Here is a 13,934-nt window from a genome sequence, read left to right as displayed (position 1 = left end):
GATCCTGGGGCCCTGGGATCGAGCCCCGCATCGGGCTCCCTGCTCAGCGGGAAGCCTGCTTCTCCCTCTCCCACTCCCCCTGCTTGTATTCCCTCTCTCGCTGTCAAATAAATAAAATCTTTAAAAAAAAATCTGTATATACTTCCCTTTTTAAGTTTTTATTTAAATTCTAGTTAGTTTACAGTATAATATTAGTTTTAGGTGTACAATATAGTGACTCAACATTTCCATACAACATTTGGTGCTCATCACCTATTTAACCTATCCCCCTTCTTCCCCACCTCTAGTAACCCATCAGTTTGTTCTCTATAGTTAAGAGTCTGTTTCCTGGGGCTCCTGGGTGGCTCAGTCATTAAGCGTCTGCCTTCAGCTCAGGTCATGATGCCCGGGTCCTGGGACTGAGCCCTGCATCGGGCTCTCTGCTCAGCAGAGAGCCTACTTCTCCCTCTCCTGCTCCTCTTGCTTGTAAGCTCTCTCTGTCATATAAATAAATAAAATCTTAAAAAAAAAATAATGCAATCTCATGATATACTTGTGGCTTTTTGGTAAAAAAATAATATTTCTGTATGTGTGTATATATATCTATATATATATGATTGAAGGAAAGACACTGGAAATCAACTCTACTTTTTAGTGGATCGTGGGTGGGATTACAAGCAATTTTTTATTTTATGTTTTTCTATATTTTATGAATTTCCCAATTTCTTTGTACAGTTGATCCTTGAACAACATGGGTTTAAACTGCACAGGTCCACTTATAAGTGAATTTTTTCAATAAATACTGCAGTACTGTAAATGTATTTTCTCTTCTCCTTATGATTTATTTTTTTTTTAAAGATTTTATTTATTTATTTGAGAGAGAGAATGAGATAGAGAGAGAGAGCATGAGAGGGGGGAGGGTCAGAGAGAGAAGCAGACTCCCTGCTGAGCAGGGAGCCCGATGTGGGACTCGATCCTGGGACTCCAGGATCATGACCTGAGCCGAAGGCAGTCACTTAACCAACTGAGCCACGCAGGCGCCCCTCCTTATGATTTAAATAACATTCTTTTCTCTAGCTTACTTTACTGTAAGAATACAGTATTTAATACGTGTAACATATGTGCTAACCAACTGTTTATGTTATTGGTAAGGCCTCTAGTCAACAGTAGGCTATTAGTAGTAGAGTTTTTGGGGGAGTCAAAAGTTATATGTGGATTTTCAAATGTGGGGGGGGTCACTGCCCCTAAGCTCATGCTGGTCAAGAGTCAAATGTACCATTTTTATAATCAGGTTTGAAAAAACATCGAGGGGCGCCTGGGTGGCTCAGTCGTTAAGCCTCTGCCTTCGGCTCAGGTCATGATCCCCGGGTCCTGGGATTGAGCCCCGCGTGGGGTTCCCTGCTCAGCGGGAAGCCTGCTTCTCCCTCTCCCACTCCCCCTGCTTGTGTTCCCTCTCTTGCTCTCTGTCAAATAAATAAATAAAATATTAAAAAAAAACATCGAAAATAATATATAACATGTCTCTTTCGGTAAAGCTAACAAAAACTCTGGCCACGAGATGTCCTCCCAGAGCCACACTGAATGGATGATACCAGGTTTAAGTCACCTACTTCATGGGACTTCATTTCACTGGTCCTTATGTCATCACAGCAACATTCTTTCAGATAGGCTTCGATGCTCAATTTAACTCAAAAGGGACCCTCAGAGCCCTGGTTAAAAATTCTTACAGAATGAGAATATAACTGGATGAACCATGTAAAATGGCCAATATTTAATCATTTCTGGTTAAACAGTTTCTGATCTACAAAACTGGAAACTTCTTTTTTTTTTTTCTTAAAGATTTTATTTATTTATTTGAGAGAGAGAATGAGAGAGAGAGAGAGCATGGGGGGAGGGTGAGAGGGAGAAGCAGACTCCCCGCTGAGCAGGGAGCCCGATGTGGGACTCGATCCCAGGACTCCAGGATCATGACCTGAGCCGAAAGCAGTTGCTTAACCAACTGAGCCACCCAGGCGCCCAAAACTGGAAACTTCTATATGGTTCAACCTAATACTAAAAAATGAAAGTGACAGAACTAAAAAGGAAATAAGGCAAAAAAGAGGAAACATGAAACAGAAAAGGGAAATGACTGCTCAAGTTGTATTTATTCTTCTCTCAACCTATTCAGTGGCTTAAATATTACAGAGGAGAAAGGATCAATCTCAGTTCTTCAAATTCCTAAGATTCACTTCTGGGCATTATCTACTACTTATTATTCTGTAAAAATAAGCTTTAAATGTTGGTTTATTTAATTAATATATTATTTAAATGCAGCTGATAGGGGTGTATTTGTACCAATGTCATTCCAAAACCAATCTGAGGTCCTTGACTCATCATCTTTTACTCTTCCCTCTCCCTCATCTCCCACATTCACTCAATCACCAAATGCCAAGTATTTCTGAAACTTCTCTCAAATAGTATCTTTCCCTATCTGTTTTGCCACTACTCCAATCCAAGTCACAATCATCTTTTGCCTAAATTACTAACAGGTTTTGCTTCAATTAATCTTACTCCATTCTAACTCAAGTAACTAGAATGACCATTCTAAAACTAATAATGATAACACAAATAATACCAGTAACTAAGGAATAATTTATACTTACTATGGGCTAAAATTGTACCTAGTGTTTTCACACATTATCTAAGTTCATTTAACAGCTCTACAAATAAGGTACTATTGTCATCTCATTTTACAGATAAAGAAACAAAAGTCTAATGTAATTTATTGCCCAATGTTAATGGCTTAAATACAGTAGGAAGAAGGATTTGAATCAAGACAATCTGCCTTTAGACAATACTCTAATCCACTTTGCATAGTGCCTTCTAATGTTTCAATGACTTTCTATTGCTAAAAATCTCAAATATGCCTTATTTAAGCTTTCGAAGATCCAGCCCCTATCTATCTTTTCTGGCCTCATTTCATTCTGCATTTTTCCCACTACTTCTAACATCACACATGCCATGCAGCACCTTATCCCACCACAACAATCCCCTTCCCTCGATAATTTCTGAACAAGAGACCTTTCTGAATCCTTAGATTAAAAAGTTCTTGTCGCATGCCACATGGCAATACCTATTTTCTCTTCTATAACTCTTATATAATTTTATTAAATGGTTAGTTAATTGCTTATTTCCCTCATTAGACTATAGTCTCTCTCAAACCAGGGAGCAGATACATTTTATTCATGGGCATATCCATGAAACCTAGCATAGGGCTGACATAAAGTAGGCTTTCAAAGGTATTTACGGCTGACTAAACAACAAATGCCTAATAAAACAACAGGCAATTCTGCTTTTAGATGGGAAGATGTTTCAAATAAAACCCTAGCAATAATAACTGTTTAATTCACCTATTAGGTTGATGTATATGAAATTACCTATCTGTAGATCAAAAATTATCAAATATCAGATATTTTAATATGATCAAGCCTATTATGTTTCCAGTCTTATAATTCAGGAAACCTTTAGAACTCCCTGGACAGATACAACTTACAGCAACTCACTACAGGGGACAGGACATTACAGAGATGGGATATGGAGACCTGAAATGATTTTCACAAATAACAATTTGAGAAAAACTTGTCTTAGTCCATTCAGGTTGTTGTAACAAAAATACCAGACTGACTTATAAAAAACAGAAATTTAGCACAGTTCTGGAGGCTAGGAAGTCCAAAATCTAGGTGTTGGCAGATGTGGTGTACCGTGAGGACCCATGGCCATCTACTGCTATGTCCTCATAAGGTAGAAGGGGCAATGTAGCGATCTGGAGTCTTTTTTTTAAAAGATACTAATTGCATTCTTGAGGATTGTTCTCTTTCAACCTACTAACCTCCCAAAGACCCACTTCCAAATACTATCAGGTTCTAGGGGTTAGGATTTCAACATATAAATTTTAGGGGGACATAAACATTCAGTCTATAGCAGACCAACTACAGCAACTGCTATATGGGAGCACACAATATAGTTCTTAAAAGTGTACTCAAAACCTATTTTCCTATAGAATCAGATAGCAAGAGTACTCAGTTGTGAAATCATGGGCTATTTTGGGGGGCAGGACTCAAACAGGTTACATATCTAATTTTCTAGAATTTTCAAGCTTAAAGGACGATCATCCAATTACTTTAGCAACCTAATGTCAGAGAAGAGGAGGTGAATGGCCACAAGTGCAGAACTCATTTGAGTTCATAAGCTAACGCAGAGCTAAAACCAGTACTCAGGCTTCCTAACTCTATGGTCAGTCCTCTTTTTGCTAAATTGACCCCCTTTTTGCTTGGTACCTACAGGCAGGTTCTATGATTATATATTATTGAATCTTCTACTATTAACAAATCTATTAAAGAGATAATTTTAATTAAAACCAAAAATCTGCATAATAATGACATTATAATTAGATATTTAAATTATTTTTCCAGACTGGTAAAATGTGGCTAGGCCTCTAGGACTTCCCTCGGACAGACAATTAAAAATGTAAATATTGGTTACATGGACTTGTCACTAGTTTAGATTTTGGATAAAAACTTGAAATTCATAACAAAAGATTCTTATCACTGAAGTTTATCAATAAAATCACTACAAAAACAAAAGGAAACCGGTTTCAGAAAACACAAGGCTGACTGGATGAAAGGAATGAGAACCATCAGAATATGTTGTTATTTCATTATTCTTTCATTAAAAGGATCCATTAAGGAAGCAATTTTGACATAAATCTTTGCAACTAAGCAAAAAAACAAACAAAAAAACCAGAATCACTGACATACAAGGTGAGAAATAACCAAAACGAAGGGCCAGAGGCTGATTCTGGAAGTTGGAAACCAGAAAGTGTCTCTATTTTCCTTCATTTATTTGATTCACCAGACCCAAACAGCTATAGGTCTTACAACGGGGGGTAAGAGGGGCCATGGGAGTCCCTGTGGCTTACTTATTAGGGTTCCTTCCCAATGAGTCTGACAAGTTCTCTCTAGACACCAGGGTTAAGGAACCTTTGGTTAAAGGCCAGAAAGAACAGAAAACAAAGAATTTAGGAATATTTGGTCTGCAGAAATTTATTCCACGAAGCCAAGGGTAGTTCAATATCAATAAGTCTATCATAATGTTGATAATGTGTAAAAATCATATTAAGGGCTAAAAAACCTTTTTGATAAAATTTAGTACACATTCTTAATAAAATCTTCAAAGCCAAAGATGGGAGAAAATCACTTAAGTAAAATAAAAATTATTTACAAAAAAACAAAAATGAACAGCATGCCTTCCAAAAGATTAAACAACTAAAACCACCTTAATTAAAATGAAGAACTCAAGGATGCTAGTTATCACCATCATCATTTAGCATTGTCTTAATGTTTCTTTTTTCTTTTTAAGATTTTATTTATTTGACAGAGAGCGAGTGAGCATGCGCGCACACATGCACACATACACACACACACACACACACGCACACGCACATGCACAGGGGAGGGGCAGAGGGAGAAGCAGGCTCCCCACTGAGCAGAGAGCCCAATGCAGGGCTCCATCCCAGGACCCTGGGATCATGACCTGAGCTGAATGAAGGCACACGCTTAACCGACTGAACCACCCAGGTGCCCCTGTCTTAATGTTTCCAACATATAAACAAAGAAAATTTAATAGCCTGCAGAAACAGTGAAAAAAGAAGTGCAACTGTTTTTGCTGCTGACATAATTACCTACCTGAAAATCTCAAAAGATGCTAGTATAAAATTAGGAGAACTAATCAAAATATCAAAAGGCAGATGGATAGGGAATAAAAAAAAAGAACCAATGTCTATTCTCTTTTGTAGCAATTAGCACCCTCAAATAGAAAGGAAAAAATACTCCATTTGCAATAGCAAGAACACTCTAGGATAATTATTAAGAATAAATTTAACAAAAAAGGCACAAGACGTAAAGGAAAGCAACTCTAAAGTCTTTAACAGACATAAAAGTGGCAAGACATACCATACTCTTAGATGTAAAGACACTATAACAATGTAATTTATAGCCTAAATTAATATGTAAGTTAAATAAAATTCAAATTAGAATCCTCACATAACCTTATAGGGAGATAGTGGTGGTGAGATTGAAGAAAGTGATTTTAAGGTTTATATGGAAGATTAAATATATAAGAATATATAAGAAAAATATGAAATAAGAAATAGTGAAAAAAGATTTGCTTTACCAGATATCAGAACATAACTTGAAGCCTCTTTAACCAAAACAGTATTGGCATAGGAGTAACACAAACAGATCAATAAACAGAAAAATCCAGAACTCAATTTCAGTATATGTAAGAATTTCAGATCTAACAAAGATGGTAGTTCTATTCAGTAGGAAAACAGGAGTAGCACAACTAGTTATCCATCCGGGAAAAAATTAAAATTGGGCCGCTATCATATACCATGTACAAAAATAAATTCCAGACGGATTAAAGATATAAATATATAACACATACAATAAAAATCTTGCAAGAAAATCTTAGAAACTGCACTTAACAAAACTTAAAGGTAGGAGACCTTAACCGAGACACAATTTTCTACATAAAAATTGAAAACGTTTTGTATGGCATGAAACCATCAATAAAGTCAATAAGGAATTAGTTTTAGAAAGGTATTTATAATGAAGATAAAGGAGTAATATACATAATAGAGAATACTTAGAGAGTTCTTTTTTTGGTAAATAATTTTTATTTTATTTAAGTGATTTTCTTCCATCTCTGGCTTTGAGATTTTATGTTTAATAAAGATAAAGAGGTAACTCACAGAAGAGCAAATCGCTCAAATTTACTGCTAGGCAGAGAACTGCAAACTGAAGATATGCTGGTATCACTTACATCCATTGACAGCAAAAAATTAAATACAGTTACTGGTAACTAATACTGTTTGGGATGTGGGGCTACAGACACTTTGCTACATTGCTGGCGAACTATGAACAGTAATAGCCTTTCAGAGAATCAAACTGGATATAAGTAAATTAAATATAAAAATTAAAAGTCACTTTAAAAAACATGTGACCCTTTGATCCAGCAATCATACTCCTGAGATTCTATTCCATAAAAGATTTAGAACACATACAAGGATGTTTGGAGAGGCTAGAATCTGGAAACAAAGTAAATGCCTACCAAGAGAAGAGTAACTGAATAAAAATCTACACATAAAAACAAGCATGTTTATGTGTCCACATGAAATTCTGTATGAGTACACATATGGCTGTATACAAAAATTTTTATTTAAGTTCAAGGATAGACAAGTAGGGAGAATAATGGAAAAGAACCAGCTTTGGAGTCGTTCCTGAGTTCAAATTCTGCCTCTATCATTTATTTACATGCTGAATGACTGTAAGCAAATTACTAAGCTTCACTGAACCTCTGCTTCCTCATTTCTAAAACAGAAATAGTAATTACCACATCATGGGGATTTTCTTCGAATAATGACATAATGACTATAAAGTGCTCAATTCGGCATGTGACACATGTGCTCAAAAGGGGCAGCTATTATTATTATACTTTTTCCTTCTTGAGATGAAAAAGCAAAAAACAAAAACCCCAAACAAACATAAAACAAAAACAAAAAAAAGAGTGCCTCCAAACTCTACTGCTTTTAGAAATAAGAAGCACCTTGGGGCGCCTGGGTGGCGCAGCTGGTTAAGCATCCAACTTTTGATTTCAACTCAGGTCATGATCTCAGGGTCGTTGGATGGAGCACCACGTCAGGCTCCTTGTTCAGCAGGGAGTCTGCTGGAGATTCTCTCTCCTTCTGCCCCACCCCCTCCACATGCTCTTGCTCTAACACAAAAACAGATCTTAAAAAAACCTTAAAAAAATATATACCTATGTATTTTCTATTACTGAAAGGCCTTTGTCCTTGGATTACAAAAGTCACATGGGAAAAATCCTACATGTATCCCATTATAAGTCAAGCTTGACAAAGCAAGATGATGATGAAGACATTCATCAGTTTTGTTTGCAAGTTAATTTTCGGCGGGGGGGGGCTTCACTCTACAAATCAAGTCCCTGTGTCCTGTCTTAAATTTAGTCTTTGAAGAAGTTAAGCAAAATAAATCTCGAGGGGGGCCTGGGTGGCTCAGTCAGTTAAGCGTCTGCCTTCGGCTCAGGTTCTCATCTCAAGGTCCTGGAACCGAGCCCCATGTGGAGCTCTCTGCTCAGCAGGGAGCCTGCTTCTCCCTCTCCCTCTGTGCTCTTTCAAATAAATAAATAAATAAATAACCCTCTAAAGTAATATTACAGGTGAAATTTCAGAACATAAAGCATGTATCTGGCAAAGAACCCATGTCTAAAATAAACTAAAAATATAATACATATACATAAGTAAGTATTATTGTCAATACATGTATACTAATATGTACAAATCCTGCTGTTTTAGTCCATCTGGACTGCTATAACAAATACCACAGACTGGATGGCTTAAAAACAGCGGAAATTTATTGCACATAGTTCTGGAGGCAGGAAATCCAAGATCAGGGTGTGAACATGGTTGGGATCTGATGAAGACCCTCTCCTTCATTGCAGACTACTGACTTCTTGCTGTGCCCTCAAACGATGGAAGGCAGCGAGGGAGCTTTCTGGACCCTCTTTTATAAGGGTGCTCATCGCTATCATGAGATCTCTGTCATGACCTAATCACCTCCCAAAGTCCCCATCTCCTAATACTAACACCATCACTTTGGAAATTAAATTTCACCACATGAATTTTGAGGGAGACAAACATTCAGGCCATAACATTTGCTAAATGCAAGAATGCTCCATAGCAGCTTTGCTCATAATGGCTAAAACTGGAAAAGAACAAAGCAAAACCAAACATCTGTAACAGCAGCATAGATTTTTTTCAAGTGTGGCTTATTCATACAGTGGAATACTCTCGGCAATTAAAAAAATGAAAACAAAAAACAAAAAAATGAAGACGCCTCCTGATACACTCCCAAAATAGAATGATCAAAAGAAGTCACATACAAACAAGGACATGCTGCACGACTGCATGATTGCATTTAAATGAAGTTCAGGAACAACTGAAACTAATGGCAGGGAAAGAAGAGTCAGAATAATGGTTATTCAAGGGCGGAGAAGGGGCGGTTATGATTGGAATGCGACAGAAATAACTTTTTGGGGTGCTGGGTATATTCTTCCTCTTAGTAGTAGTCACAGCGGTGTATTTACATGTAAAATATCACTGAGTTGTATACCTCAAAGTTGTATATTTTAGCCTATATAAATTACACCTTGCTGTGAAAATAAATTTAAAAATTTTTAAAGTAATTTTTCCCCTAAAAAAATTTCAGAACAAAATTTAAAATATCAATACCATTCCTATACAACAATAACTATTATTTCCAGTAAGGCTGAAAAGAAAAGCAATATAAACTTACATTAAATAATACTGCAGTGTAAAACAAAAAGAAGCATTCACCAATATTATGATGGTTAAATAATCTGTATTTTCTGATCATCTACCAGCAATTAATTAATTAATTAAATCTTCCTTTTTTTTTTTTATTTGACAGAGAGACACAGTGAGAGAGGGAACACAAGCAGGGCGAGTGGGAGAGGGAGAAGCAGGCTTCCCGCAGAGCAGGGAGCCCGATGCGGGGCTCGATCCCAGGACCCTGGGATCACGACCTGAGTCGAAGGCAGATGCTTAACGACTGACCCACCCAGGCGCCCCTAAATAATTATACATCCATGAGAAATCTTTTTAGGTTCTAGCCACCCACACAGTAGAAGTTTAATGTGAAATAAAAAGCACATGACACCAGCATACATAAAACGTTAATCAAATAGATCAGATTTTGTTAATAAAGTGATCTTTTACACATCATATAACTACCAGGTTCCTATTCAAGAACCACCATTTTCATGGAACCAGAAAAACTGGATAGTTCGTATCTTTAAAAATTATCTGTCTGAAAATCCACACCAAAAACATTTAAGAAACAATTTTTGACCAAATGTTTCAAAGGACTTCAAATGAAGATCTGGAAAGACAGAGATATAACTGAGAATTATTTATCCAAAATATAATTTGCCAGCAATAGGAAAAAAAAAAAAAAAAAACAACCAAGTAGGTGTACCTTCACTAGCTATACCTGTTACGTATCTTCATTCTTCGATGCCTCCATTCATACTACAAGTACAATGCTCTTCCATCTGTCCATGGCTGGGGAGCTCTTCTCTGGAACTGGTCTTAAATGTTACATTACTTATTACATTACTCTCCTGTTCTCCCAAGCTGAATTAATCACTCCTTCAATGGCCCCTACTGCTATTTCAGGCCATCCTATGACTTGTGTCTATTGTAATGACAAATGATTGCTTTGTGTTTCACCTCCTAGCTCCTGCACTGAGGTTGTAATGAGCACTCAATAAATGCTGTTTGAACAATGACAGCAACATAATGGAGGGAATCAGAATATTAGTTCTTCCAAAAAAAAAAAAAATCTGTCTAGAAATAAAATGATGACAACACCAATATTTTGATCAAGTAAAAGTCATTTTCTGGTGAGAAAAGGTCCAATTTTGTGTTCAAATGCTGTTCTTCCCCTATAAGTGTTTTTTAAAGTAATAATTTTATGGAGATATTATTCATTTAAGGTTTTAATATATCTTTAAAAGAAGCCCACCTTTTGTCACACTGAAAAATGCTGATGTTTTATTGAGGGTTCTGAGCAATTCATTCAAAACCCAGGTCTGGGACTGGAGAAACTGCTTTCCAAAGATAAATACTTCAAGAATGTGAGAAACAACAACAAAAATTAAAACCAATGAGATGGGTGCAAAGGCACAAAGCATCATCGAATCTTGAAGAAAATTAATTTCAATTCTTGTATGCTGTACAGAGAATAGTTTTTATTGCTTTGCTTATAAAACCTTGAGGAATGTATGCACTTGAGAAAGGGATACTATAAAAAATGAGAATTCTTCCTTTTAGAGGAATGAGCTAAAAGGGAATACAATCGAAAAGAATAAAATCATGTTCTTCGAATTGTAGAAACTAGAACTAAGCCTTACCTACAAAGAACACATTTCTGTGAAGTGTGAAAACAATTAAAATAAACAAAAGAAAGTTTTTCATACTGCATAGCACGAATGATCTAAAAATACAATTATGTTCAAAAAGGATTTAGCTACCCAATGAGTAGAAGACATCTTTTGCCTCTGAGGTGAAGCCAATCAAGAAAGAAAACCTTTTTCCTTCTTTTCTGTGCCAACACTAGAAACAACTTTGGGCTAGAAGTGTATTTAAAAGTTCTATTCTTATATTAGATAAAGGAATTATAAAAAGTTCCCTGAAATCAAATAGCCATAACAATCTTTTCCTAACAAATTTTTAAAAGGATTAATGCTGAATTACCAGCCCCTTACCTTTGTAATGAGAATTCGGTATTTTTCTACCAGGTGGTCGTTGTTGTGACAACCTGCTAGCAGCTGCCAGACTTCTCCTCGCAGAGCTTCAGGAACACCGCTCCTTACTAAGGATGACAACTGCTTTGGTCTCACACTCAAATTGAGATGCCTAAAAATAAAGCCATAATCTGTAAGTGTATTATTTTTTTAAAGATCTTATTTTTGGGGCTCCTGGGTGGCTCAGTCGGTTGAGCATCTGCCTTCAGCTCAGGTCAGGATCTCAGGATTTTGGGATTGAGCCCTGCACCGGGCTCTCCGCTCAGCAGCAACTCTGCTTCTCCCTCTCCCTCTGTGATCTCTCTCGCTCTCTCTCAAATAAATCAAATCTTTAAAAAAAAAAAAAATCTTATTTTTAAGTAATCTCTACACCCAATGTGGGGCTCAAACTCACAACCCCAAGATCAAGAGTCACACCCTCCACCGACTGAGCTGGCCAGGCACCCCTAAACAGTGTTATTTTTATGAAAACTAGACTAAATGATTTTTACAGACTTAATAAAGGTAACATACTAATAAAGAAAAAAAAAATAAAGCTGTTGAATTAGATGTGGCCAAGATAACTAAAAGATTGGGTGGTGGAAAGAACTGTGCAGACTGTTTCCTAAGTATCTTTAAATTATTGCTCTATTTTTATTTTTTTAAATAAAAATCAAAACTAGAAACTATAGCTTCATGGTTGTGGCTTATTTAAGAAAAACAAAGCAAAATTCCAATCAGCGGACACAAAGCCAAAGATAAGAGCTTGGCCCTGCATCAAAATTCACAAATGAATTGTGTATTTATATGTCCCAAGTTAAAATTAAGCTAAAATAAATATAAAAATAAAGCTTTCAGCATTTTTTATGATACCTTGCTTCAAGTAACATTTTTGAATGACTATAAGAAAATTTCTACTGTACTACTGTAACATCAAAATAAGTTATTAAAGTCTTTGAACTTCATTTATCTAATCTATAAAATGGGGAAAATAAAACTTATCTTGAAATGGTACAATTTTTAATTTTTTTTTAGATTTTATTTATTTATTTGAGAGAGAGAGACAAAGATAGTGAGAGAGAGCACAAGTGGGGAGGAGAGGGAGAAGCAGGCTCCCCGCAGAGCAAGGAACCTGATGCGGGACTCAATCCCAGGACCCCAGGATCATGACCTGAGCCGAAGGGAGACATTTAACCGACTGAGCCACCCAGGCGCCCGAATTGGTACCAGTTTATAAAGTGATTTACATATAATCTTATTTGATCTTCACAATAACCATCTGAGGTAGGTGGTTAGTATTTCCAGTTTTACCGATAGAGAAAGAAGTTCAGGGAAGTCGATTAAATGACTCAGGCAGTCCTTAAACTCAGATCAATAAATATTCTGTTGGATTTCATGGCTGCTTTGTGTTTTGAAAGCCACCATTACTGAGTCAGTAATGCAGAATCCTGACCTGGAAAGGCTTCTGTGACTACCAGATTTAAACAGAAGTTACTGATACAAAATGACCACTCTCAAAATACAAAAAGGACTCAGACTTTTCTCAAAACATTCCCAGAATTCTAAATAATAATGCACAGTACATTTAAAAATGGTTAATTCTGTGATGCTAGTACCCTAATGCGGTAGCTATAGACAATTCAATATGGTTTTGTCTTTGCTTGGAAAAATATATATATATATAAAAGTTGAAGGGTTGGGAGCAGAAAGAACAAAAGCAATTGTTACTTAATTCAAGGATTGGTGCACTATGGCCTGTGGGCCAAATCTGCCCACCGCCTGTTTCTGTAAAGCAACTTTTATTGAAACATAGCCTTTTTAAATTGTTTACATATTGTCTATGACTGCCTTTGCACCACAATAGCAGAGTTGAGTAGTAGTGACAGAGACTACTGGGCCACAGAGCCTAATATCTATGACCTATATATATTTATGGCCTAAGTATTTATGACCTGGCTCTTTACAGAAATAATAAACCTAACCCTAGGTTTATATGCTAATCCTAGCTTAATTTATATTGGTAAAATTATTCTCAGAATAACTTTATGCCATTGATCGTATTAACTTTATTTACCCTCAACATACTATTTTATACCAACATTAGTTCTCTTATCCACTAAGAATCACATTAAAATGTACTTGGAGAATTAGAGCTCAAAGGTACTATTACAATACTGCCACTAAAATCTAATGTGGAGTTAAATAAACCAACTTTAGGCTCAGACTTGCCTGTGTTAAAAATTTTAGGTCTGCCATTTACTAACCAGAATTGCTGACTAAATCTCTGAGCCAGTTTCCTCATCTATATAAATAGATACTAGTTCATAAGGCTGTTATAATAGCTGAAATCAAGTACATAACTTAGCACAATGCCTGGCATATGGTAAATTCATTAATTCTCACTACTATTACTACTAGTACAACATCCATTATTTTTAACTCACAATAATCTTGAATGGTAATTTTAAAGACTTGTATATTTTGTAAATGAAGAAACAGACTCAGAAGAGTTAAGTGACTTGCCCAAGACCATA

At 36.2% G+C, this 13,934-nt stretch overlaps 1 protein-coding gene across 8 annotated transcripts in view; it reads right to left on the bottom strand.

The window, feature by feature from the left end:
* Window positions 1-13,934, bottom strand: part of RABGAP1 (RAB GTPase activating protein 1) — a 157,712-nt gene that overhangs the window by 68,088 nt on the left and 75,690 nt on the right. For all 8 annotated transcript variants that reach the window (XR_013443831.1, XM_078061731.1, XM_078061732.1 and 5 more), the window contains one exon: window positions 11,383-11,533. Coding sequence is in view for 7 of the 8 variants with exons in the window: in XM_078061731.1 (XP_077917857.1) it covers window positions 11,383-11,533 (151 nt within the window). In the remaining variant the exon portion in view is untranslated. The remainder of the gene's footprint in view (window positions 1-11,382; window positions 11,534-13,934) is intronic.

The sequence above is a fragment of the Halichoerus grypus genome, chromosome 14 (genome assembly GCF_964656455.1).
Source record: "Halichoerus grypus chromosome 14, mHalGry1.hap1.1, whole genome shotgun sequence".
In the NCBI taxonomy this organism is placed as follows: Eukaryota; Metazoa; Chordata; class Mammalia; order Carnivora; family Phocidae; genus Halichoerus; species Halichoerus grypus.
This window is presented reverse-complemented; position numbering and strand designations above follow the sequence as displayed.